Source organism: Uncinocarpus reesii, genomic scaffold (assembly GCF_000003515.1).
Source record: "Uncinocarpus reesii 1704 scaffold_1 genomic scaffold, whole genome shotgun sequence".
In the NCBI taxonomy this organism is placed as follows: domain Eukaryota; kingdom Fungi; phylum Ascomycota; class Eurotiomycetes; order Onygenales; family Onygenaceae; genus Uncinocarpus; species Uncinocarpus reesii.
The window spans coordinates 7,669,139-7,694,642 of record NW_003052500.1 but is presented as its reverse complement, the minus strand read 5'-3'; the positions used below and the strand labels follow the sequence as shown (position 1 = coordinate 7,694,642).

At 49.3% G+C, this 25,504-nt stretch overlaps 11 protein-coding genes and 2 non-coding genes across 13 annotated transcripts; 6 read left to right on the top strand and 7 right to left on the bottom strand.

The window, feature by feature from the left end:
- Positions 1-1,644: 1,644 nt before the first annotated feature.
- UREG_02887 (uncharacterized protein) lies at positions 1,645-2,186 on the top strand (the record flags this gene model as incomplete). The annotated part of the gene is made up of 2 exons (XM_002543325.1): positions 1,645-1,667; positions 1,853-2,186. 2 exons carry the CDS (start codon positions 1,645-1,647, stop codon positions 2,184-2,186), a joined length of 357 nt encoding a protein of 118 aa, XP_002543371.1.
- Positions 2,187-2,374: 188 nt separating this feature from the next.
- On the bottom strand, positions 2,375-3,269 carry UREG_02886 (uncharacterized protein; the record flags this gene model as incomplete). Its single annotated transcript, XM_002543324.1, has 3 exons — positions 2,375-2,413; positions 2,629-3,048; positions 3,123-3,269. 3 exons carry the CDS (start codon positions 3,267-3,269, stop codon positions 2,375-2,377), a joined length of 606 nt encoding a protein of 201 aa, XP_002543370.1.
- A 317-nt stretch (positions 3,270-3,586) lies between these two features.
- UREG_02885 (uncharacterized protein) lies at positions 3,587-5,001 on the top strand (the record flags this gene model as incomplete). The annotated part of the gene is made up of 4 exons (XM_002543323.1): positions 3,587-3,625; positions 3,683-4,469; positions 4,518-4,686; positions 4,740-5,001. 4 exons carry the CDS (start codon positions 3,587-3,589, stop codon positions 4,999-5,001), a joined length of 1,257 nt encoding a protein of 418 aa, XP_002543369.1.
- A 376-nt stretch (positions 5,002-5,377) lies between these two features.
- On the bottom strand, positions 5,378-6,261 carry UREG_02884 (uncharacterized protein; the record flags this gene model as incomplete). Its single annotated transcript, XM_002543322.1, has 4 exons — positions 5,378-5,616; positions 5,699-5,955; positions 6,027-6,137; positions 6,209-6,261. 4 exons carry the CDS (start codon positions 6,259-6,261, stop codon positions 5,378-5,380), a joined length of 660 nt encoding a protein of 219 aa, XP_002543368.1.
- A 529-nt stretch (positions 6,262-6,790) lies between these two features.
- Positions 6,791-9,765, top strand: UREG_02883 (uncharacterized protein; the record flags this gene model as incomplete). The annotated part of the gene is made up of 3 exons (XM_002543321.1): positions 6,791-6,998; positions 7,054-7,835; positions 7,861-9,765. The coding sequence occupies 3 exons, from the start codon at positions 6,791-6,793 to the stop codon at positions 9,763-9,765; spliced, it is 2,895 nt and encodes a 964-aa protein (XP_002543367.1).
- A 949-nt stretch (positions 9,766-10,714) lies between these two features.
- UREG_02882 (uncharacterized protein) lies at positions 10,715-13,693 on the top strand (the record flags this gene model as incomplete). The annotated part of the gene is made up of 3 exons (XM_002543320.1): positions 10,715-10,816; positions 10,922-13,531; positions 13,592-13,693. 3 exons carry the CDS (start codon positions 10,715-10,717, stop codon positions 13,691-13,693), a joined length of 2,814 nt encoding a protein of 937 aa, XP_002543366.1.
- Positions 13,694-14,456: 763 nt separating this feature from the next.
- UREG_02881 (uncharacterized protein) lies at positions 14,457-16,678 on the top strand (the record flags this gene model as incomplete). Its single annotated transcript, XM_002543319.1, has 4 exons — positions 14,457-15,160; positions 15,211-15,730; positions 15,783-15,926; positions 16,148-16,678. The coding sequence occupies 4 exons, from the start codon at positions 14,457-14,459 to the stop codon at positions 16,676-16,678; spliced, it is 1,899 nt and encodes a 632-aa protein (XP_002543365.1).
- A 261-nt stretch (positions 16,679-16,939) lies between these two features.
- UREG_07972 lies at positions 16,940-17,035 on the bottom strand. The gene has a single exon. It is a non-coding gene; the product is annotated as a tRNA-Ser (tRNA).
- A 227-nt stretch (positions 17,036-17,262) lies between these two features.
- UREG_02880 (enolase 2) lies at positions 17,263-18,872 on the bottom strand (the record flags this gene model as incomplete). The annotated part of the gene is made up of 5 exons (XM_002543318.1): positions 17,263-17,500; positions 17,573-17,894; positions 18,077-18,311; positions 18,398-18,654; positions 18,824-18,872. 5 exons carry the CDS (start codon positions 18,870-18,872, stop codon positions 17,263-17,265), a joined length of 1,101 nt encoding a protein of 366 aa, XP_002543364.1.
- A 436-nt stretch (positions 18,873-19,308) lies between these two features.
- Positions 19,309-19,404, bottom strand: UREG_07969. Its single transcript has one exon. It is a non-coding gene; the product is annotated as a tRNA-Ser (tRNA).
- A 1,695-nt stretch (positions 19,405-21,099) lies between these two features.
- Positions 21,100-21,954, bottom strand: UREG_02879 (uncharacterized protein; the record flags this gene model as incomplete). The annotated part of the gene is made up of 1 exon (XM_002543317.1): positions 21,100-21,954. One exon carries the CDS (start codon positions 21,952-21,954, stop codon positions 21,100-21,102), a length of 855 nt encoding a protein of 284 aa, XP_002543363.1.
- Positions 21,955-22,747: 793 nt separating this feature from the next.
- On the top strand, positions 22,748-23,209 carry UREG_02878 (uncharacterized protein; the record flags this gene model as incomplete). The annotated part of the gene is made up of 1 exon (XM_002543316.1): positions 22,748-23,209. One exon carries the CDS (start codon positions 22,748-22,750, stop codon positions 23,207-23,209), a length of 462 nt encoding a protein of 153 aa, XP_002543362.1.
- Positions 23,210-24,031: 822 nt separating this feature from the next.
- On the bottom strand, positions 24,032-24,493 carry UREG_02877 (uncharacterized protein; the record flags this gene model as incomplete). Its single annotated transcript, XM_002543315.1, has 3 exons — positions 24,032-24,083; positions 24,117-24,237; positions 24,421-24,493. 3 exons carry the CDS (start codon positions 24,491-24,493, stop codon positions 24,032-24,034), a joined length of 246 nt encoding a protein of 81 aa, XP_002543361.1.
- Between the last annotated feature and the right edge of the window lie 1,011 nt (positions 24,494-25,504).

The following is a 25,504-nucleotide window of genomic DNA, read 5'->3' as shown; positions in this document are numbered from 1 at the left end:
ATCGTCCCGGTGCTCTTTATTTCTTTCTGGAGATTGACGGGGTTTGTTTGGGTAGTCAGGTTTGGCCGTTCCGGGTTTCATTCCAAGGTCGTTTTTGGCCTCCTATCTTTCCTCAGTGCTCCCCTTTGGCGCTTCTCTGCATGTCTAAACGGTGTTTTTGGTTAGATAAACAACCAAGTGGCTAGTTATTTGGGTGTTTATTAGTTCTCCTCTCGCGATTCTTTCCATGTAAACTTCTCAGCCGTTTTGCTTCGCTGGTGCACTATAGACACGCCCGCCGAGGCCGTCGCCAATTAATGCGACTATCTTTCCTCTTTTAGACAGACACTTGTATCGCGGTTTTGGTTTGGCCCTGGTGGTCTTCTTTTCAATTTTTCTCTGATATGTGCGTCTCGGTTAGCTCTGCTGTGTCTGGCTGCAAACTTGTCTGCCGGATGTATAAATCGCCAATTTAATTCGCTCTTGACAGCGCGATATCACGTCTTGATAAGCGTGGAATCGAGCTGAGCCTTGAATCCCGACGCGACAGCAATTTCCCGTCCTCCGTATTTGACGCCTAGGCGTGGATATCCAAGAGCTACACTCCTAACTTGACAGCATACCGACGACGTCGGCAGATAACTAGCCGTGATACCCTGGTCATCCTCCATGTGCCAGCCCAAGACAAGCGATTCTGCTGCGCCTTCCGGCCCCCTTCCAACGTGGCAAAACTCGGCCTTTCAACCAGTCCAGGCCTGCTCAGGCACATGTGCCTGTGGATTTAACATGGATATTTTTTTTGCTACTAGTGAATTTTCTTTCACGAGAACCGGGAGCTAGGAGCGTTCAGGGCCCCGCGCTCAGCCAAAGATTCAAATCGCTCCCCTGCCGCCAAGAGCCCGGGGGGAGGGATCGAGTTTGGGGGGAAAAGGTCGTCTCAAAGCGAGGCTTGAAACTCTTCAGAGGCTCGCGCGAGAAGTCAGCGGCGTTTCTCGCATTTCTCGCTCAAGACATACATAACTAGCTGACATTGATATGATGAGCCCTAGGGGATTCAGCATGTCGAAACGTTGAGCGCCCCAACCAAAGGCCAATTCGATGGCCCCGGTACGCATCGAAGAGGCATGTCTGTATGCAATCCCTGTCAGGGATAAAAGCCAGTTACCCGAATGTCACAGTTCGAAGCAATGCGCTTCGCTAGGAAACTAACGACGACCTCAAAAAGTTTCTGCGCGCATTCTTCTTTTCTCCCTTCCGAATGGCTTTGGTGCGTGCTCTTGGGGCTCCGGCTCTTCCAAGTTCACAATGAGGCTGTGGAGCGGAATCGTGCCCGTTGTTGGTTTGATCGGGGTGGTGTTTTCATGGGACGAGACTGGGCTTTCTGGATGTGCGGTATGTGTTTCCCACGGCTTTTATTAGGTATTGAGGTGCGCGGGCATTTGAAATTTGAGCGGCCTGGAGTGGACCTCAGCAACCAAAGTGCTTTTCTCCCCCAACGCGGCTGCAGGGGGATATCTCGCAATGAATTTCTAACAAACTTTTCCTATTCTAGAAGGGTTGTGTGGGTGACGGGTTTACACTGGAATGTCCTTCCCAGGATCAAGATGTATGTGTGTGCACATCATCTCAGTTTTACAGCTTCGTCGCCTGCTGTCTGGTGATGAAATGTCCACCCGAAGATCGAAACGGTGTGTCAATTCCTTCGCGATGCCCTCGCAGCGCATTATGGCCGACTAACAGAACATGCAGCGGCCGATATCTTAGTTGATAACTCGTGCACCAACCACAATGTTACCCTGCTGACGGAACTCGAAGCCTGCGTCACATCGACAGCAACAAATCTGCCCACGCTAACAGCGTCGAACCCATATAGTTTCACCCCTCCCATTTCGAGCGAAGCGCCCTCTTCAGACCGCTCTCGCCGCCTCAAAGTGATCCTCAGTATCACCCTTGGGACGCTTGCGTTGTTCGCGGTCATGTTGGGCTTCTGTATATTCTGGGTCAGGCGACGCCGATACAAACTGCTGGAGAAGGATGAGCAGTTGGCGACGGAGCCCGCGGATGAAGTGGTCGTCCTTCCGTCTGCCTCTCCTCGCGGCGAATACCCACATTTGCTCGACTCGAAGAATGTCCGCGCCATTTCACCGGTAGAGCTCGAGGCAACACCTGTCCGACAATCATTTCATCCCGGCATTGTCGCAAAGTAGTTTGTTTCTCTGTAGTTGTAGCCTGTGGATGTGGAAGCTTGAGAGCACTTTGCGGGGAAAATAGAATTGCCGCCGGCATTTCCTTTGGAATCATGAGCTGTATCTCGATTACTATTCAGAATTGGCCTCAGAAGCCGATATCTTAGCCCAATTTCGCCTGTCCGGTTGCTGCAGTCAGTTTTATTAGTTCACTTGTTCGCCCTGCAAGGTCCATACATCCGCCGTAACTACATACATAGGACCCTTGGGCTCTCGGATACGATCCAGCCTTGGCCCTGGCGGGTTGATCCCTGTTGCAGCCCAGGCGATCAAGCGTGAACCTCCCGAGAAACAACCGGGAAAATTGATCCAGCGACGCGCAGAGAATGCGCATTATTGGAGTCAAATGCTCCCATTGAAACTCTGTCCTGTTGCACGCCATCTGGAGTAACCTCTGCCACACCCAAAACATTCGGTCAACGTGGGATGCGCGTTGTACAAGATAGCCGTTGACACAGCATATCACTCGCATAAAGCTGGACAAGGGGATCTTGTCCAAGCTGGACGACATGTCAATAATTTCCACATTGTCGCCAGCATCCTGCGACCCGATAATCGGGTTACGAACGCCAATCTCCGCGCGAACCCTAATCATACGACCGCTGCTTGGGCATTTGTATCGACGTGCCAATATATGTGCCATGGGCCTTGCAGCTGCGATATCGAATATATTCCGCACGGTTGAACCAGGGGTCCCGCTTCCAAATCTTTTTGCTCGGAGAGTCTGGCGCCCGCGGCACGGTCGTCTACGATCCCGCCTCGATGCGGAATGCCTTAACGGGAAGCCGTGGTGCCGGGGAAATGCAAGGTGCATCGAAAGACCCTGCACAAGGGTGGAATCCAGAAGTTTCGGCTCCGTATTCCCATGTCTCTGAAATCCTGCCTTTGGGGATTAACGTGGGCCCCTGCAACGTGGTCCAAATGGAAGCCCGCTCCGTTGCTTTGCTGCTGGTGACTCTGGGGGGCCTCCCATGATCGACCTTGCCGCATGATATACATTGGCCCTGGTGATATCACCACGGAGATCACAGCAAGCAGGTTCATGATCGCAGCCGAATATTGCACTTTACTGCTTCGGGATGGCACGTACTTCACAATGCAATGCACGTCGCACTTTTCTGATGCAAATGGCTCATACGGCCCTGCCGCTTCTTTAATATCACCGCATACCATGTCATTAGGACCGTCACTTGGGGAAGGATGACGCCTAGACTCTTGCCACAATTATAAGGAGCGTCTAGTTGCTCTCTTCCCCAAAACCATCCCCTTAACCCCTTAACTTCCAAGGGAACAGAGTCTTCAAACCCTTCAATTCTTTCCAATCCCCTTGCGCTCTATCACAACTCGTGTCACTCACCGCGATGGGTACAGCCGTGGAAGTCACTGTGTCAAAGACCGATGTAAGCAGGGTTTGACGAGTGGTATCTTCGACAATAACTGACTGACTGCGTCTCCAGGTCCAACCCCCCGAACATGATCCAGGCATTCGAGAACTCAGGGATGCGATTCCAGCCCATTGCTTTGAATCCTCGTATACGACCTCCTTCTACTATGTAGCTAGGGACCTGGCAATCGTCGCCGCCCTGGCTCTTGCTGCGCTCCATTTTATTCCCAGCATCCCTAGCCCTGTATACCGCTTCGTTGCTTGGGCCATCTACGGATTTACACAAGGCCTTGTCGGCACCGGGCTCTGGGTTCTAGCTCATGAGTGTGGCCACGGAGCATTCTCCCCGAACCAACGAGTCAACGATGTTGTCGGCTGGCTCCTCCATTCTGCCCTCCTTACGCCGTACTTCTCGTGGAAATCAACGCATCGTCGCCACCACATGTATGCGAACCACATGGAAAGGGATCACCACTATGTTCCATTGCGTCGGGACACTTATGCCGCGAAAGTTGGGACAACCGTCGAAAATCTGGAACATTTGACCGAGGACGTGCCAATTGTAACTTTCCTTCGCATTATTGTCCAGCAAATCTTCGGCTGGCCGTGGTACGTCCTGTTCAACATCACCTCAGGACCGGAAAGCACGTTTCCTCGAAAGCGCGGAAAATGGTTCAAGAATAGCCATATCGACCCTACAAGTTCACTCTTCAGCCCTCACGAATTTGGGTCAATAGTACTTTCCGACATAGGTCTTGGCCTGACTGCCTTTGGTCTATGGCATCTCGGGAATCTGGTTGGTTCCAGAACCACGATATACCTTTATGTCGTGCCCTATCTCTGGGTTAACCACTGGATTGGTAGGCTGCCGTGTTCGCCTTGGCCAGGAAATCGCTAACTTGATACAGTGGCTGCCACTTATCTCCACCATACTCACCCTTCAGTGCCTCGATACGAGGGCCAGTCCTGGACTTTCTTACGTGGCGCCCTTGCTACTGTTGATCGCGATGTTGGCTGGATAGGCAGATTCTTTTTCCACAACATCATTGACTACCATGTCATCCACCATATCTTCCCGTAAGTCAGCCTGCTCTGATTTCCACGAGTAAGACTGATAGAGACTTTGATAGCCGAATACCCTTTTATCATGCCGAGGAAGCGACCAACGCAATCAGGCCTCTCTTAGGGCCCAAGTATATCCACGATAAACCTTCATCTTTCATGCTGGGCCTTTGGCAGGCGTTTACAGAGTGTCAATGGGTGGAATCTGACAAAACAAAAGGTACCGAGAGCGGAGCTCTATGGTTTAAAGGAGGCCCTTCACCCGCTCCCGAATACAGCATGCGGAGTTGGAGGACCCTCCCATTCACAAACTCAAAGGTCTGGATGTAATGCCCTGCAATTTTACTCGGGTATTAAAAAGTATGCTAGTGAAACACTTTTCTGGGGGAACGTGGGCTTCATGGTGGTGTTGGAAATGATTTTTACGCTGCATTTTAGGGACACAAATACATGGAGGATGGGGAGCCGATATCAAAAGGAAATACCAATAAGCCTATTGTATATTTAAAAACGCAGAAACTAGTTACATAAGGGATAGCTTGGTTTTCTACCTACAACCGTGGCCAGGGATAACCCAAAGCCCTGGCCTTGCGCAAATTCATGGTCTATTTCCTGTAAGACCTTGGAGGTCAGGGCCCGTGCCTCAGTCCCATCTTTTGCTTCGCGGGTCCCAAGGAGAGCTACATAGACGAGACGTTGGTAAGTCTCAAGATACCATCGCCTCACATCTTCGTGTAAGTCCGACCGGCTGGGAAGAACTATACGATTCCCGAGAAATGTCTTGCAAACCGGCCTTCTCGGCTGCATCCCGTATGACTTGAGAGACACTCATTGTGAGCCCAACGCTCCTGGCATAATCCGCGATGACACTCGATCCGGGAATGTTCTGTGTCCCAAAAAAGCTGTCGCCGTCAAACTCATCCCAGTGCAGGTATCCACCGGGTTCTGTCAGTAGCATGCTCCAGTTAGCGCTGCTCAACAGCCAAAAAGGTAGGAAACAGCGCTCTTGGGGGAGAATGTCACGAACTCAGAAGCTGTGTCATATTGTGCAAAGCGGTCATGATATCGCACTCCTTGATAGCCAAAAAGACCAATCGCACATGAACCACATCGTAGCGGGCCCAGTGCTCCTTTGGGAAGGGTTTGAGCGTGTCGTGGACAGTGAATTTGATGTTTTCCTCGTCTGGGGGGAATTGGCTCGGGGATATGTCGAACCCATGGTAGTAGCGTGGACCAGTCCCCGGGACGTTCTTCAACAAAGAGGATAGGTCTTGTAGCCAGATTCTAATAGGATGAATCTGCACAGTTACAAGCCCAATCATCAGCAAGTTTTGAACGTCTTCGAGATATCTTACCCTGTTCCGGTAGCGATGTCCGCCACGTTCACAATCTTGCTTCTGTCAATCGATCGATGGAGCAGCTCCCGGTGAGAGAATTTGGCAAGGAGAGCATGCTGGTGATTGAGGCTAGGGATCACGAGGATCAGCAGCTGCCCCAACCAAGGTCTGAACCCGTAGGAAGAGCGGCAAGCTTATACCGTTGGGACTCTGGTTCGTCTCTCCGGAACATATAAACCTCTGGCTCGTTCATTTTCCCGAAACCTTTCCCCCTCTTCCGTGGAGAGATCGTCAATGATAATGGTGTTCGGGATTCTGCAGGGGCGATCTCCTTGGGAACCTGCGAGCAGCCGAGCCCACGCTTGGGTAACTCTTCTCTGAGACACGTTGTGCAGTGACACGTCCAAAGTGGATGGCCTGTCTCAACAGTTGTTTTGCTCCAGACGGCTGGGGGACAGTCCTTTCGTGGGTATGCGGTATCCCACGGCGGTGAATCCCTGTTGTGTACCGAGTATGCAGGGTCTCTGTCCGACATTGATACAGCCTTGACTGCTTTATATTGTTAACTATGTAGCTGAGTGGTTAATTGGGTAGTTGGTTAACTCGATAATTAACGAGTTAATTATGGATCGAGTTAACTATCACGTGGTCCGTGATCATCTGGATGCGCCGCAGGGTCTCCGCTTGATCTGATGTGCTATCACCAAGAAACATCATCAGTCGCTCATTTTATCTTTGCGAAATGGTGAATGGGATTGTGTGATCCTTTGGAATATGGGATAATGCCTGGCTTGGTGAGGAAGCTGCTGATCATCGCGGCAGTTGATGGGTTGATCCTTCAGCCATACGGGAATGGCGCTCGCAACAAGAGTAGCGGCGGCTTTTCTCCCCTGTGTATCGAATACAAGTCGCGTCGGATACAACCGCTGCCAGTAGGAATAAACTATCAGGATAAACACGCCGAACGACTGGATTCCCACGGCATTGTTGGTAAGATGCGATTTTCACTCCAGGATATGAATTGCAAACTCACCTACAATCATAGGGTTGCTTTCCGTCGCTTCCTATTCGTTTTTGATATCGATTACCCACCGAGAGCAGGTAGCCCAGATTCTAGGGAAACCCATTTTCCTAATCACTGGCGTCGCAATCATCCCCCTATCTTCCCATGCAGACGCCTCAAAGGCGATCCTACAGGCACAGCGTTCATCAAAGGGTAACAACGAAGCTGCATTGGCCTATGATGATGCATCAGATAGCGAGACTGACCAGTCTGAGACACTGGACCAAGAAGATCTCAACCCCGATGCTATCACCGTTCCTCTCGACCGAGAGGAGCAAGCCCTTCGTACTGACGCTAGAACTGACACCCATATTGCTGAAGATGTTATCAAGAAAAGGGGTCGATATCGTAGGTTTGCTAGTCAGTGGTTTTTTGAGAAGCTTTGGCAAGACGGAAATACAACGCCTAGAGATGTAACATCTAGAAACCTCAGCGACCCAGCTGCCAGCGGCCGGCAGAAAACTGACCCCGAAAGCTGCGAACTAGATGGTGCTATGGAACTTGAAGAATTTGATTCTTCCGGTCGGAAGCTGGCGCACCCTTCCGGAAAGCCATCCGAGACTATTGAGAATATTGTTCGAACTCATGAGCTAATGCCCAAGTTTTTGAGATATACCAAGATGTTCTTTAGCTCACGAAGCTTCTATTTTTCTTATGATTATGACATTACTAGGCGATTTGGGCTCCAAGACTCCCAAGTGTCCCAACTACCTCTATCAACTAGAGCTGATCCATTGGTATTGGCCCCTTCACTGGCAGTCATGGTTAGATCCGCTGATCGAGCTGTAGTTTTTCTGGAATAGACATCTGATGTCTCCTTTTATCGAAGGTGGACACATTGACTTTGCTCTCCCTGTCATGCAAGGGTTTATCGGCCAGCAAGAATTCACCGCTGAGCCTCTCTCTAATGCGCACACTACCACGGGCAATTCTACATTGACACACAGTATTGGAGTACCTTCGTTTCTTCGATCTGAAGAACCAATTCCAGATAGCTTCCTTCTTACTCTAATATCACGTCGCTCCGTGAAAAGGTCTGGAGTTCGATATTTACGACGAGGCGTTGATGATGAGGGCAATACCGCCAACTCTGTTGAGACAGAGCAAATTTTGTCTAGGCCAACCTGGAACCCTGCCGACAAGGTATATTCTTTGTTGCAGCTACGCGGGTCAATCCCGCTTTACTTCTCACAATCTCCTTATACCTTCAAGCCAGTTCCTGTTCTCCGCCATTCCGTTGCCACAAACCAACTCTCGTTCAATAAGCACTTCCTGGACATTAAGAGAAGGTACGGAAAGGTCCAAGCTGTGTGCCTTCTCGATAAGCATGGGGTTGAAGTCAACATTGGAGAAACTTACGAAAAATACCTGAAAACATTCAATCAGGGTGAAGGCTTTGGTCCCGACCATGTTGGCTACGAATGGTTTGATTTCCACTCCGAGTGCCGAGGCATGAGGTTTGAAAACGTTAAACGTCTAGTCGATAAGTTGACAGACTCCCTGGATGATTTCGGAGACACTGTTGTTCAAAATAACCAGATTCTGAAGAAACAAACTGGGATTGTGCGGACCAACTGCATGGATTGCTTGGATCGGACAGGAGTCACACAATGTGCCTTTGGGCAGCACGCATTAGAGCGGCAGCTTGATCAAGAGGGTTACTCCATTGATTTAAAGACCAGCACCACGACTCAGTGGTTTAATATTCTGTGGGCCGATAATGGGGATGCTATATCCAGGCAGTATTCCTCCACTGCCGCTCTCAAAGGAGATTACACGAGGACACGGAAACGTGACTATCGCGGAGCGCTTAATGACTTGGGGCTAACACTGTCACGATACTACAACAATATCGTCAATGACTACTTTTCGCAGGCATGCATTGATTATCTACTTGGCCTTGTGACGATTCGGGTATTTGACGAGTTCGAAACGGAGCTTGAGAGTACAGACCCTGGTATTTCGATGGCAAAATTACAGCAGAATGCCATCGAGACGAGCTGTCAAATTGTCATCTCTGACGATAAAGAGGAGCTTGTTGGAGGCTGGACTATGCTTAGCCCTCGGGAACCTAATACGTTGCGAACTCTCCCCTTTGAGCAATCGGTCCTCTTGCTCACCAATGCGGCAGTGTATTGTTGTCGCTTTGATTGGAATACGGAAAAGGTCACGTCGTTTGAACGCATCGATCTTGATTCCATCACCAGCATAAAATACGGAACTTACATTTCATCCACACTTACTGAAGCGCAAATGGACGAAAAGCGGAACGTGGGTATTGTCATTACCTATATACCAGGGAAGAAGAATATGCTACGGGTTAATACTCGCTCACTTCAAAGTTTAAGCGACCAGGGACAAGTTGACGGGAACGCGCGGTCTTCAGAATGGGACCTCACATCCCTTTTGAAAGGAGCTAGTCAGTCGCCTAGCCGGTACATGGCTTTCAAGATTCCTCAAACGACGTCAGTGACTCTCGTGGATCCGGCAAAGATTGCTGTCACTGAACAGGTCGCGGCCAGAGCCATTTGTGATGATATCGAACGCACCGCGAGCAAATCTCGAGGGTTGAGCCACCGAGAGCAGCTGTCAATGGTTGAGGAGACACAGATTATATCCCTCTTGGACGCAAAGAAACAAACGGGATACTTGGAACATTTAGTTTTTGATATCAAGAAGCTCGTCTGGGCTTGAATTTATAGAGCGTCCTGTTTTTATTTTGTATTCATATAGGTTTGTGGACTCCGGTTTCTACTGGCTTGTTGTATATAATAGGGCTCCTTGAAGTGAGCAACCATGAAGCTGAATTTTGAAGTCAAAGAATTTTCTACCAAGACACAGTTTTGTGCTTTCACCTAAACTGGATCTTCTTGTATCCATTTTGGCCGATTCCTGCAAATTCGTTGCACCCGGCATCAAAATGCAACCACTCGTAGCGGGGTAGCGAGAGATTGCGCCTTCAACTGAGGGGTTGGCAACTAACGGGCCATTTGACTGAAATCAAAGAACGTGAAACCAGGCCATATGCATGGATACCTTGCCAAATCACCCTCTGGCCTTTATCTGAACAGAACACTGGCCGAAACCACCGGGCCAGCAGGCGGAGGTTGATACTCGAAGGCAGTTGCAGTGCCATTCTGCCAGCCGTGACCGCCCTGAACGCATTTGGCAACAGTGCCACTCCGGTCTCAGGGCATTTGCCTCCAAACCCTAGGAATCATTGCAGTGCGCCTTGTATACCATTTTAATTCACTCACACCACACTCAACTTCCGTTCTCTCCTTGCATTTACCGGGTCTTCCGGTTAGGTTTCTTTACCCTCTGGTCTACTGCCTGTTGCCTGAGCCGGCGCGCACCGATTTTTTGTTTCAGAACCTGGTTGGGTTGCTGAGCTAGTTACATAACTGACTGCATAGTTCACCGAGGACCCCTCCAGAACAGATTGATAAACCGATAACTTCCCCCAAGTTTCAATATTCAGACTGCAAGGTATCTTGGATCAAAACTTGTTTCCTCTATAGCTTCTTGTTTCCGTCAGCTAACAAGTTGTGATCTTGACAACTAGACAATCCGGCATCACATTTGGCGTCCATCCACTCCGGGCTCCTCCAGCGCTAGGTGACTCCTAGAAGCTATTGTCAACATGGCATGGCAACCAGAGGAAGGGCCATTGAGGCAACTGGCCGGATTCCTAAAAGACTCTTTGAACGGATATGATCCTGCTCTGCAGAAACATGCCGAGCAGGTAAGTACTTCTTCCTCCATGCTCCGGAAGGGGCCCCCTTTTTCCCCCACCAGAATTGCCATGGCCCTTTGTTGCGCGAGGATTAACAGTTGTGTCTTTACATAGATGCTTGCACAAGCGACATCATCACCGGATTTTGTGAATTACCTCACATACCTCCTCCTTACTTCACAAGCCGTGCCATCGCTAGGATTCGATGCCAACCAATACACCGTTATTCGAGTGTCCGCGGCGGTGAATCTCAAGACAAAATTGCGGGTGGCGTATGGAACGATTTCACCGAACAGCTTAGCATATGTCCGTTCTTCGGCCATGGTCGCATTGCACGATCCATCGATTCAAGTAAGGAACGCATCGGGCACAATAATAGCAGAGATGGTGCACCAAGGAGGCGTATTGTCGTGGCCAACTGTTTTTGAGGAACTCCTATCGCTAGTCGCGAATTCAACTGGATCCGTCCCGATGATTGCTCAAGAAGCGGCGATGTCTGCGCTACAAAAGGTTTGCGAGGATAACCGGAAAATGCTCGATAAAGACTACCAGGGCCAACGCCCGTTAAGCATTATTTTACCCAAGTTGATGGAATTTACCGCTAGCCCGAGTCCGAAAGTCCGTTCCATGGCTCTGTCAACTGTTCAGATGTTCATTTCTTCAAGGCCCGATGCTCTAATGGGCGCATTGGACAATTTCCTTCACGAACTATTCAAACTGGCCAACGATCCCGATACAGACGTACGAAAAACAGTGTGTCAGTCGATCGTGCAACTTGTTGATGTTGCTCCCGACAAATTAATTCCACACATGGAGGGCTTGGTCAACTACATCATCATGCAACAAACTAACACTGAAGATCCGGAACTGGCACTGGATGCAGCCGAATTCTGGTTGACCGTTGGCGAACAGAAACAGTTACAGCCGTCATTGGTGCCATACCTTGGAAAAGTCATTCCTATTTTGCTCCAGAGTATGGTTTACGACGAAGATGATGCAGCGTTATTGGCAGGAGAAGCCGACGATGCCGAATTAGAGGATAAGCAAGAGGACTTGAAGCCCCAGTTTGCTAAGACCAAAGGCGCAAGGTTACCGGGCTTGAAATCCGGCGACCACCCGAATGGTGACGGCAAGTCTACACGTGAAGAGGATGAGCTTAGCGACGGCGAGATCGAAGATGACTCCGAATTTGGGGAGGAAGACCCTGAGGATGAATGGACCGTCAGAAAATGCTCAGCTACGGCTCTAGATGTTTTTGCCACGGTCTATCATCAGTCTGTTTTCGAGGTCATCCTGCCTTATCTGAGAGATAATTTAAAACACGCGAAGTGGACCAATCGCGAAGCCGCTGTGCTAGCTCTGGGCGCTATTGCTGATGGCTGCATGAATTCAGTAACGCCTCACCTGCCAGAACTCGTGCCGTATCTCACCTCACTGTTGTCCGACCCAGAGCCCATTGTGAGAAAAATAACTTGCTGGTGTTTAGGAAGATATTCTGAATGGGCAGCGAATTTGGAGCCGAGCGAAAAGGGCCGTTACTTCGAGCCTATGATGGAAGGCATTCTTCATCGGATGCTGGACAATAACAAGAAAGTTCAAGAAGCCGCCGCTTCCGCCTTCACAAGCTTAGAAGAGAAATCCGATGCAAACCTAATACCGTACTGCCAACCCATCCTTCGCCAGTTCGTTTTGTGTTTCCAAAGGTACAAGGATCGCAACATATATGTGCTTTACGACTGTGTGCAAACGCTGGCAGATTCAGTGATGTCGGAATTGGCTAAACCCGAACTCGTCGAAATCTTAATGCCGGCTCTCATTGACAGGTGGAACAAAGTATCAGACCAATCCAGGGAGCTTTTCCCGCTTCTTGAGTGCTTAGGTTACGTTGCCTCCGCTTATGGAGACGCCTTCTCTCAATTCGCTCCACCAATATTTGCCAGGTGTATCAAGATCCTGTACGACAACATCCAGGAGTACCTTCACGCCGTTAATAACAAGACTGGAGACGAGCCGGACAAGGACTTTTTGGTAACAAGTCTCGATCTCTTGAGCTGCATCATCCAGGCTATTGATCCTCAGAAAAGTGGCGAGCTTGTGTCAAATTCCCAACCGGGTTTCTTTGACCTTCTTTGCTACTGCTTACAGGATCCCAGTAGCGATGTCCGGCTTTCATCCTATGCGATACTTGGAGACTGTGCCACTCACCTTTTTTCCCACCTTCAACCTTTCCTTCCAACCATCATGCCGATTCTCATTAAACAACTCGATTTAGATTTGATACGGGATGATGATTCAGCGAGCGGGCTCAGTGTCATCAACAATGCCTGCTGGGCTTGTGGTGAAATCGCAATAAAGGCTAAAGCTGACATGACCCCCTATCTAGAGAGTCTATACCGAGCCTTGGTTATCATTATGAGCAATGAGGAAGTGCCTGATTCGGTGAATGAAAACGCAGCGGTCACTCTCGGTCGACTTGGGTCTGGCTGCGCCGAGCAACTCGCTCCCTATCTCGCACAATTTGCTGAGACGTTCCTTCGGTCGATGGCTAAGGTTGATTTCACGCGGGAAAAATCTAGTTCATTTTTAGGGTTCAATCAGGTTGTGCAGCAGAATCCCAAAGCGATGGAAACGTGTCTTAGAGAGTACTTCCATGTGATTGCGGTTTTCCCTACCAAGTCCCTCAGCCAACCCGAGTTTGCCTATTTGCAGCACTCGTTTCAACAGGTAAGCTCTCTTCCACGTTGATTGGGCCGTTTGACAACCTGCTGACAAGGAGCGATATAGGTACTACAAGGATATAAAAGTCTGATACCCGACTTCAACGCATTCCTATCGTCGCTACCAGTTAACGTTACCCGGAAACTTCAGTCGACATATCAATTATAGTAAAATATGGGTGCTGCGGCTTGGCTTAAATTCTTATAAAAAAAAATAATGTTACCAAGGAGATAAGCCCTTTAGATAATCAGTCCTCTGGTGCCCATCAATGTTGAATATGCGCGACGTGAAAATTTCTTTTGACATTGTCTGAACATGCTTCTTTTATTTTCCTCTTTTCGTACCATGGGTGGAGCAGATGGTCCATGAAACGGCCCGATGATGGATGCATTTTTCCTTATGACTTCACACTCAGCATTGTAGATATGACGATAGGAGTTGGACTGGAACAAGCTTGGCTGAGAGAGGAAGACAACCAAGCCGATGGGATTCTGGCATATGGTGACTTTATAGGAAATGGTACATTTATAGCCCTCTCCATCTGCTGAAATCGCAAAGGAAGTTCGTTATACATGGATGAGAATAAAGTTATCTTAAGCCACTGCTAAGCTTCGACAAGTGGATTCTGCAGTTTGCTCTGTTTGCGGGCCATTATTGTATCTTTTCGTTTAACGAGAAATTTGCCCCTCTTCGCCAAACATGCTCTCCAGTCCCTCAATCCACGATTCGTGCCTGAGCCCTTCTTCTCCAACATCTGCATTTGTTACATGACAAGTTAGCCGCGGCACCTCCCGAGGCGTTAGACACTCCCAGGTCTTAGCGGGGACCAGGTTGCACCGCATCGCGCTGGGGCTAGCGGGAAGGGGATCACTCATAGTGCGGACGTTGCCTCAGGCTCCTTCTTCACCTCCGAACTCTGTGAACAGTCAAAATGGCCGGTTCAAAACTAGACGTTTCCGGTCCGCATGGAGAGGCTGAGAGCCCGAGCGCGAGGACTCCTGACGAAACTCGCCCCGGCCAGAGCCCGCTTTTCTTGCAAGTTTTCAGCTGGTTGCGCACTGAAAGGGCAAAGCTAGCAGCACGGAAACTGAAGGAAAGTGACAGGCCCTCTTCTGAAAGATCAGACTCGACAAATGTCGACTCTTGGGCCGGCGAGATGGAGTTGTCTCTGGACCAACTAGAACGGATTCTCGCGCAATACTCCAACATTCGGTCTAAAAGCGCAATGGCACAGAAGCAACGTATTAAAGGGCTACGGCGGGGATCGCATTCTGACTCTGACTATGCGGACAGCGACCAGGCAGTACCCAGCGCAGATGTGGTTTTAGACAATTCCAAGACCCTCCTCTATGTCGGCGGTGAAGCGGATAGCAATGTCGACGCTCTAGCGCCTAAACCTTTCCCCAAAGATCGCGAAAACTGGCTCAAGTTCAAATCTGAGATTGTCCGCTTGGCTCATACATTGGGTATCAAAGGCTGGAGAAGGGTGCCGCTAGAATCTGGGGGTGAAGTGGAAGTAATCCGCCTTAGCGGAGCATTAACCAATGCTGTTTATGTTATTTCGCCTCCCAAAAACCTCCCACTGGCTTCAAGATCAGATTCATCACTGAATTCTACTCGGAGGAAACCCCCACCGTATGTTCCTATTGTCCCCCTAGAAGTAGCATCGCTAATGCATGAGCTAGAAAACTTCTGCTTCGCGTCTATGGCCCACAAGCCGAACACCTTATCGACAGAGAGCGTGAACTTCAAATCCTCCGTCGTCTACGAAAGAAGAACATTGGGCCTCGTGTTTTGGGGACATTCGCCAACGGCCGTTTCGAACAATACTTCAACGCCAAACCTCTTACTTGCCATGAACTGCGTATTCCCGAAACGTGGAAACAGATTGCCAAGCGTATGCGAGAATTGCATGATGGTATTGATCTGCTCCCAGAAGAACGGGAAAGCGGACCTGCCTTATGGCAAAATTGGGATAAATGGGTCGACCGTTGCGAGAAGGTTACTACCTGGTTAGATCAAGAAATCTTATCGGAAAAGAAAGCCTCAAATGTTCCTGAGGAACGTTGGAGGCAGCGTGGTTTCGTATGCTGCGTTCCCTGGCGGACTTTTCGAGCCACGGTTGATAGGTATCGGAAATGGCTGAGTGAGCATTTCGGTGGTGACTTTGAACTTTCGAAACGGCTAGTATTTGCACATAACGATGTGAGTCCGCTCTTTGATCAACTATTCGAATCACCATTGCTAATTTGATAAGACGCAATACGGTAACCTTCTCCGCTTACAGCCTAGCGAAGAGTCGCCTTTATTACTCCCCGCGAATGAGCATAAGCAGTTGATTGTCATAGATTTCGAATACGCGTCTGCCAACATGCGTGGTGTCGAATTCGCGAACCACTTTGTAAGACCCCTTATCGAGGCTACCATTCCCTATTGATATTAATCGTCGGTCACAGACTGAGTGGTGTTACAATTATCATGATGCGGAGCGGCCGTGGGCATGTCGTACAAATCGGTATCCAACTATAGAAGAACAAGAACGGGTTTATTCGCGCATATTTAAAACATCGATCCGGTTTGGCGACTCACCTCTCAGAAAGTTCAAGTTTACATCAAGCACAGACACCGTTGATCCGACCAGCATATGCCAGTAGCCCGCGTGCGCCCCCGTTCCTGCTTGATAGTTATATTCCAGGGCTAAACCCACCTCTCACGGATCCCGAGAGTCGTGATCCAGTCGTAGAGGCTGAAGTGCAACAGCTACTTCGAGAGACACGGCTGTGGCGGGTAGCGAACTCAGCGCAATGGGTGGCATGGGGGATTGTGCAAGCCCATGTTCCTGGTATAAACAAGGTACTTTCTGGACAAGGCAGCGCAACAAACGCTACAGATACTACAACCGCGAATCCTATCTCTGGAAAAACGGCAGCATCCGTCGAGCAACGAACACCAATTAATTTAGCGCTCAACCACGATCAGGTCAAGCAAGAGTTTGAAGCCGAAGAAGCGGCGGATGACTTTGACTATCTTGCCTATGCACAGGATAGGGCGTTGTTCTTTTGGTCAGATTTGCTGGCGTTGGGGTTCATAAAAGAGGAAGAATTGCCAGCAGAGATGGTGAAGCAAATCAAGAAAAGAATTATCAACTATTAGGCCATTTGACTTGTCCTTTTTCTCATCAAAGCATGGGTTGTGGAGTTGATGTCGGCTCGCTGATTCTTGTGAGAGCCATGCTTCTTTCAACCGTTGAAGCCAGCGCCTTTTTCTATAGTTATCATATAAATTCTCACCCACATAACGAGTGGTTACACCATATAACTAGTCTATAATGATAATTGCCAGCGGCAAGTACCTGTTAATGTTATCCATAAAAAATAAACGATTGCTTGAAAATACAAAAAAGAAATTTTCAATCGACACCGCTGTGATTCGAACACAGGCCCCCGAAGGGATCAGCTTTCGAGATCCAATGATTCTAGGCTGACGCGATAACCACTCCGCCACAGTGCCTTGGTTGTGGAATTCTTACGCTAATTTTCTAAAGATGAAGTCTGCCGATGCTAGCCAGCAGCTTGCTGACTAAGTTCACAGGTCGTTCAACACATCTTACCCCCAGGCTCCAACTTGCCTGTCGAGCGCTGGCCATGGAAGAAGAATTCATTCACATCCACAAAGCCCGTTCAAGTCCAAAAGTTATGAAACGGATATCTACACCTAAGATCTCTAACACCCTACAACTATATTGAGCCTTGTCCCGCCCCGGCATACGTGTGCTGCTGCTGAGAACGAGCCAATTCATCCTCGATATCCATGAGACGGTTGTATTTGGCAACGCGCTCTCCCCTGCAAGGGCTTCCGGATTTAATATGCCCGGTTGATAGAGCAACCACTAGGTCGGCAATGAAATCGTCTGTTGTCTCGCCTGACCTATGTGAAACGAAAACACGCCAGCCATAGCTATATGCTTTTTGGGCTCTAGAGAAATATACGTTAGTAAAATCGAAGCATGACGATTGGTGGGATTTAACTGGCATCTTCTTGACTTACGCGATGATGGACTCAGTAATCGTGCCGATTTGGTTGATTTTCAACAGAAGCGAGTTACACGCCTCTCGGTCGCGGGCCAACTCAATACGCTCGACGTTTGTTGCTAGGAGGTCATCTCCAACGAGTTCGACAGGGCAGTCTCTATTAAAGGATCGCCACGATTCCCAATCATCTTCGGCAAAAGGATCCTCGAGCAGAATGATGGGGTACTTGTCTAACAGTGAACGATACAACTCCTGGAGACTTTCAGACGATAGTGGCTCAGGCTCCTCAGTTTTGAACCCCAAGTCATATTTGCCGGATTTATAAAATTCGCTTGCGGCTGGGTCAATTGCAAACTTGACTTTGCCTTCATGGCCGGCGTTTTTCACGGCGGTCGTCAGAAGATCCAGTGCCTCCGTAGGGTGCCTAATCGGGGGTGCGAAACCGCCCTCATCCCCAATACCGATGGCTAAGAAAATACTTGTTGGTTACCAATCTACTGAGTATCCTGGAGAGGCTTACCGGATGATCCGAACTTCTTTGTGATCACGTCTTTCAAAGCTTGATAAACCTCGCTGCCTACTCGGACTGCATCGGTTATAGAGTTGGCTCCGACCGGGGCGAGCATAAACTCTTGGAATGCCATGGAATTGCCAGAGTGTTTACCACCATTAAGGACGTTGAAGAAGGGAGTTGGCAGGACGTACGGGCCGGCGGTTTTTGCCCTATTCCTGAGAAATTCATATAACGGAATTTTCTACAATCCAAATCAGTATGCTAACTCCTCGTTGTGTAGCAACCAACCTTTTCTGCGGCTCCAGCGCGCGCACATGCCATGCTCACCCCCAGGATTGCATTGGCTCCCAGCTTGCTCTTGCTCTTGGTGCCATCCAGCACGATCATAAAATCGTCTATTTTCTCTAGGTCCTCTCCAACATTGAACTGCTGCTTTATCAAAGCCGGTCCGATGACCTTCTCCACATTATTTACCGCTTTGTGCACACTGTTGCCTCCATATTGTTGCTTATCCTCGTCTCGCAGTTCATGAGCTTCATAGTCTCCAACGGAAGCACCCGATGGAACCAGTGCAGTGAACGTTCCTAGCCAGTGTTAGCATATCGCAGTACAAATTGTGGTCCAATGCCGTCACCTTTCTCCGTGGTTACTGCTACTTTGACAGTCGGTTTCCCCCTGGAATCAAGACGCTGGGCAGCATTTATCGATAATATCTGTCCCTCTTTGTGACTCGACATCTTGGCTTCGATTTACTTCTGATGCTTTCTCGAATTGGGATACCAAGAAGACATAAGGTAATCATGGTCATACATATCTTACAGATCGGACACCCATCAATTTCTAAACTGCGTCTTTTGACGTCATTGAATCTGCGCAAAGCGGATGGTACGGAATACAAGCATTTTGAAACTCTACAACTAAACCACGGATAATGTATGTACTCCGTACACGGCCTTTTCTCCTAGCGCCCTTTCTGCGCATTCGGTACTTCTTCACGCCGGTCCTCCAGCATATGCTTCAAGGACAACTAACTACGAGTGCTCGCTATCAAGTTACCTAGGTTAAGAATCCCGCTTTGTGGAATGCTATGCGACCTCCTTAGACTGCATTGTTCGCACTCGTCTCGAGCAGACCAGATTTGACCTGACTCCGCTGGAGGATGCCACACCGTGGAGAAGTACCTGTTCTCTGGTGCTAGAACTCGGAAGAAAAGTAAAAAAAAAAAAGAAATACTCAATCGACACCGCTGTGATTCGAACACAGGCCCCCGAAGGGATCAGCTGTCGAAATCGCACGATTCTAGGCTGACGCGATAACCACTCCGCCACAGTGCCTTCTTCACGTGATATTTTGCTCGCTGCTCGCGGATCACGACAGGGAAGCCCGGCCGTCTCATGTTACAGGCATCAACCACTGCATTGCGGGCCTTGAATGGTTGTTATGGCCCGGGTGCCTGCTACAGGCCTTTTGGGTTTGACTTGGTTCTTCGCTTGACGGAGAAGAAATTGATATCGGCCAGAAACGTCGGCCAGCGCGGCGCTAATGTGCAGGAGTTTGAGATATTTGCTATCAGGGATCAAGTACCTGGAACAGTTAGATCATTGAGAACGACAGCGAGGTTTTGAGCAGATCAGAACTTATTAGACCCATATAACAGGGAATTTATCACCTTTCATATACAATCAGGGTGACTCTCTCGACAAGAGGTGATAAACTGAAGGAATGAAATATCATAATACCATCAAAGATGGAGAGGGTGGAAGCAATGCTGGCCAGACCTTCTGGGCAGAACGCCGCTGACCGTTCAAATGTTGAGAATCAAGCATCACTGAGAGCAAACCAGTATCGATTCCCGCTCTTACATGGACTTTCAACCACCTACTTGTAATTACCAGATGCAAAACACCCAATGCCCGAACCAGTCGTTGGCCTTGCACTTTGAAAATCCCCGCCCAGATGGAGTTAGAAAGCAGAAGATAGTTATGGGAACTATACTGTCCACTGTGCCGCATTGGGGTATTTCACAGAGCCAGGCGCATACGTATGGAGTGGCAGCACGCCAAGGAGCTGGCTGGTGTTGGAACAGCATTGTGGGTTATTGTCTCTGAAGATTAAAGTCCTCTGGATGTCACAGCCACCGAACCGCAGATCAAGGTTCTTTCCGGCAGCGCACTGTATGCTGGTATGTACATACATATCCAATATACCCAATCGTCCTATGAAATCCATCCCTCTTCATTTTCGGATTGCTTTGGCAACAGCACAACAGCTCAGTTGCTCATCAGGCGAGATCGAAATGCGGCTGATTCCATCCGCCCGGGGATCGACAACGTCTCAGCCCTGTCTTGTATGTAACTTAGTTATCGAACAGCGTAACCTGCAGGATGAAGTGTTGGTTGGCACTTCTCTGCATCATCAGTCGTTGACTGATCTCCCAACCACGGGTACATCAAGCAACAAGTCAGCTTCGACGCACATACATCCACCGGGTTAGTGGCACCGCACATCAAAGGCCTTTTTTCCCCCCCAATGAACTGTAACAATGGAAACAGGCTGCCTCGTTGTGAAAGGGTCAGGGCGAGGAAGATTTATTTTGGTAATATGTCGGGTCGCTCTAAAGGCATAACCACTTCCTCACCCGGTTGAATTTTTCATTGAGGGGAGCAATCGGCTTACACCGAGCTGAGCCTCACAGGAAGTTATTGCTGTCGCGGCTTCTCAGGCAAAACATAAATTATCAACCTGGGTTTCGGCTAGGTCCAAATATCGGGCTCAACTCAGGTGTGTCCATGGGGTCGAGATCACGTATGCTTTTGAGAGCAACAAGTGGAAACAAGTTGGACATTCATTTCCCTCTATTGACAGAGCAAACCACTGTGATGCTGAAGAAAAACCCAAAGCCATTTATCATCATGACTGGGAGCAGAAAAGGTTGGTGTTGGTTGGCATTGTCATTCACAGTGCATCTGATAAGGACGAAGCCAACAGGTGAATCACAGGTATTGACAGTGGACTGCAACCTCAACAAGTTAATAGACACCCTTGTTGGATAACTGAATCCCATCCATGTAAAAGCATCCCCAACATTTGCTCATGCACCGAAAGCCACTTGTAAAATCCTGGGAAGGTGATGATGGCATGGATGGCTTGCCTGTGTAACCATCTTTTGCACCCCAAAATGAAGTAGGCTTCAACGCATGCGTGCTGGATGGTTTCAGTTGGGTTGTCATCTGTGCTCTGAGAGACAGGACAATGAACTTCACAAACAGGCAAAGGCCAAAGGGCTGCCTGCGTCTGTGCTGGAGCCTGGAGAGAGGATTGCCGGAATTGCCGGAGTTGCCGAACACATTGCATTCAAACGTAATAACTCCTTTGAAGGGCCCCAGGGTACTTGGCACCAGAAACAAACAATAAGACTGGACATCTTTCCACAGAGATCTTTGAACAACTATGAAGTTTCCACTTAAACTCGATAAATCATCTATACCTAGATAGTATAATTTAAGCGGCCGCTCCAGGCATTCAGTTGCCGGCCGCATGAAGATCCGAGACCCTGGACTGTCTCGAAACAACTTGCAAATATCAGATCGAGATTTGTTATTAGGAGTGATAAGAATAATCAACAGCGGCCTGATTATCCCCCAGGACGCGGGGAAAAAAGGGGCCTCAAAGCTTTCAAAGCGAGTCTCAACAGGGAATAACGGGACTGGGGGAGCGGGATTTATCTCTCGGGAGGTGAATCTTGCAGCTCCCTCGTTCCATCTACTTGTAAATCGAAGAAAGAAGCCATGAACCTGGGATGCGAAGCGACCGATGCTCAAGCGCAAGCGAGAGATCAGCAAGGACCTGCATGGCAGAATCCAGGTTATTTTGATTCGCCACATGTTTGAACCCATGCGTGAGAATTTCGGCTCAAGTGGTGAGAAAACCCCTTGCAAGAACTGACACGCATCGAGTAACAAGGCACCATTGCATGCCCCGTGCTCTTGACAATCGACCTCGAAGCGTTTCTGACCGGCAAGGATTTTGATTTTTTTTTACCCCACCTTATGCAGCACTTGCTCGCCAGTCAAGTGGTAAAATGAGACAAAAAAAAAAACATAGGAATGCTCGGCCAAAGCATCTGCGGCATGACTTCAAGGATAATTGCATAAGCACGTCTCTCCTGAACTCAAACATGACAGGCCCCAAGCGAAAACCACGGATCATGATTCTGTTTCTTTTCTCCGACGGGCAGCTAACCAAGTAACTAATGAAATAAGAATATGAGGAACCTCTCCAAGGGTTGCTGCCTAATTGCACAAATGCTAGGGTGCAAAGAAGGCAGGGGCATGCGGTTGGAAATCGAGATCACCGCCGCTCGGCTATTAGCAACGGGCCGATCTCTGTCTTGTACATCTCTTCAACAAATCATTTGTGAATGATGGGAAAGAAGGCAACAGATTTGAGGCGCAAAGACCTGCATGAATAATCCCTCTGGCCTGGGCTTGACGCCACGGGTAGATGGTCAAGGGTGAGAGCCTGAGAGGGTGGTAGTCCTTGAACTTGCAGAATGCAATGATCCATGCCAATATCAGGACCCGCAGACATGAATTCACTGCAAGGTTGATAAGAATCATGACTTCATGGAGAACTCCAATAACTCAGGAAAGTGGCCAAGCTGTGTTTTTGGCCACAATGACCAAGAGCCTGGTTGTTTTGGGAAGCTTTGGCTTGCCTGGAACCTTTTTTGGAGGAACAAAACCAAGATCCCAGCCCTTACATGAGATTCCATTCAAGCTGGGTCTAAACATAGAGCCGCTAATGCAGACAAATGACAAAGAGAACGAACCCTGGACCAGCGTTGCCAAGCAAGGTTGGAACAGACATGGATGGGAAGGGCAATTCCCGCCGCGAGCTCTGGAGCAAGAGAAGAAGCAAATGAAGCCATATTTCGACCGACGACTGGCAAAAGACCCTAAAATGCAGCTTGGATTGATCCCTGGTGATAGAAATTTGGGATATCCTGTTTCATGCCGGGGAGTCGACGGAGTTGAGACCAACCTCACGGCAGTTTGTTGTTTCGTACTGCATCATGTTCATCATGAATCACAGGGGGCCTTTGCCTTTGCCTCCCACAGTGCATTGACTGTACTGTGATCCTTTCCCGTCGCTCCGCAAAGTGAACGTTGGCTTGGAAACGAATGATGAAGGTCTCGAGCGAATTCCATGTGCCCATGCAGCAAGAGAAATGCTGGTGTCACACAGCATATCAAGGCCCGTTGGACAACATCAGCCATGTGGTCAAGATTCTGTCCATCGCCCTGAAATCGAAAGTCAAAACAAATCAACAACCTTCCGTCGGTCCTTGGGACGACCGGGTCCCGTGCCTATATATATCAGTCTCAATCTGATATGCATGGCTAAAAATATGCATAAGCACTAGACCAGGTTCAAGTCTCCCAGAAGGAGACGGTTCCCGCCACAGCAATGTTACATTTGTGCTGTCCGTGGCTTGACTTGATGGAAAGACGCGGGCTTCGAAGTTTTGGCTGCATGGCGCGCGAGCCCATTATTGGCCACGTCCTTTTGCAGGAAAACAGTGGGAGAGAAAGAATTCAGTTGTGTCTTCTCTCTCTTTCTCTCGTCGTTGACTCGAGCCAGTCGCGTTCGCGTGCCATCCTGACTGACATGCCTGTCACACAGCATTGGCGAGCGCAGTGACCAGATTGCAGGCGACAGAACAGGCGGGATCTGAGTAACAGTCGAGCTGATCAGACTACTCCATTTAGAAATATTTGGCGAACGGGTGAGTTACACCTCAGCATATTGGCGATTGTCGTCTCCAAGGCCGGCTTGTCGTCTCGTCGCTCGTTGAGAGCCGAACCGGTGCGATTCCGCCTCCTGTTTCGCTTCCAAACCGCGTGGGATCGCTTTTGGTGCAGAGCCGCCCTTCCCCACAAAACGCCGTTTCATGTTTTATTACGCGTAATACGCGGCGTGACCGGTTTGACGCCACGGTATTGACGATCTCCTGCATTAGCGTGTTTCTATTTTAGTAACTTACACTCTCAAAAGATCGACTTCCGCAAAACTGATGAGCGCACTCCCACCAAGTCGCACGTTCGCTCGATGGAGAGGTTTCTGGCCGGTGGTGTTGAGCTCACGGCCTCGGTGAATCACACGTTCTGTCCCAGGTAAGTGGAAACGGCGCAAGAGGTGAGCGGATTACATCACTTTGGAGTCAAAGCGGAGACTAAGAAGGATGACAGATTTCCTCCGAGCTCGTTCCAGTGTCGTGAACCCTGGGCCATATGGGCAAACAGGGATCAGGTCTAAATTTATCCGCTTGCCGAAAGTCCCTCGCTCACCGGCCTTGAGACATTCAATCTGGGCTCGAAACACAAGATAAAAGGTGAACGCCAGGAGAAGCCCAGGTATCATTGCGGAAAAGGGCTGATAGTGTTGCTGCACCCATTCATAAATGGGAATATGTGTGTGTATGTGTGTGTGCGATTTTCGGTGCACCTGCAGATAAAATGCTTCTTCCTTTGCACATGTCGCCTCACTCCCCGCCAGCCGCAAAAGCGAGTCTGGTTGAAAAGCGCTTTTGATACGCTCGTACGGCTAATTCCGCGCCAAGGACCATCAGTCATCGATTCAAGTCGCTCTGGCCGGAGACCGAGCTGTGATTGGCCAGTCACCGCCAGAATGCGCGAAAACGTCGATTCATGGGGAAACAGGGGCCCGGCTGCGGTTGGGCGGGAGTCGCGGGGGTTCTTGGCGGCATGATCCCTCAAACGGAAATTGCTGCCTGGGCGCTGACTGCACGAGATGCGTCGACATCCCTGCTCCGTGTGCTGGCGATACCCTGCTCTGGATTTTGCTTTTGGGGAAGCAAAAAAGTCTCCAGCATCCAACCTAGGTTTAGTGGCATGGATGTTTCTCCGGTGAGCAGCGTCTTGGGGGCTTGCAAAACCCTCCTTGAAAAGCGATGTCGTCAAACCATTTCTTCTTGTCTGGAGATTCGAACTCTGGGGGCTCCAAAAGCTCTTTATAACGAGATCTCTCAACACGAGCAAGAAGGCGTTTGATCTGCCGATACGAGACCTTGAAGAAAAGAAGCATTCTAGAAGAACAACTGGACTGTTCAGCCAGTCTTGCTGGATGGCTCAGCAGCAGCGACCTGGCTTGTCGTCCTCAGAAAGCTTCTTTCTGTAAGCGCGGCGGAATCTCTTCGTCTTATCGAATCAGAATGCCCTCTGCAAGCCTCTTCTTTTGATGGCGGAGGGATGTCAAGCTCAGAATTCGTGTTCAACGGCTCGGATCTATCGGACCCACCTCAGCCCATGATTCACCTCCAGAGGGATCGTTTTTGAAAAGTATGTCAACATGCAAAGTCATCAGAGTGATCCCCCCCAACCGTTAATTTGGTTGTTGTCTATATGATTCGCC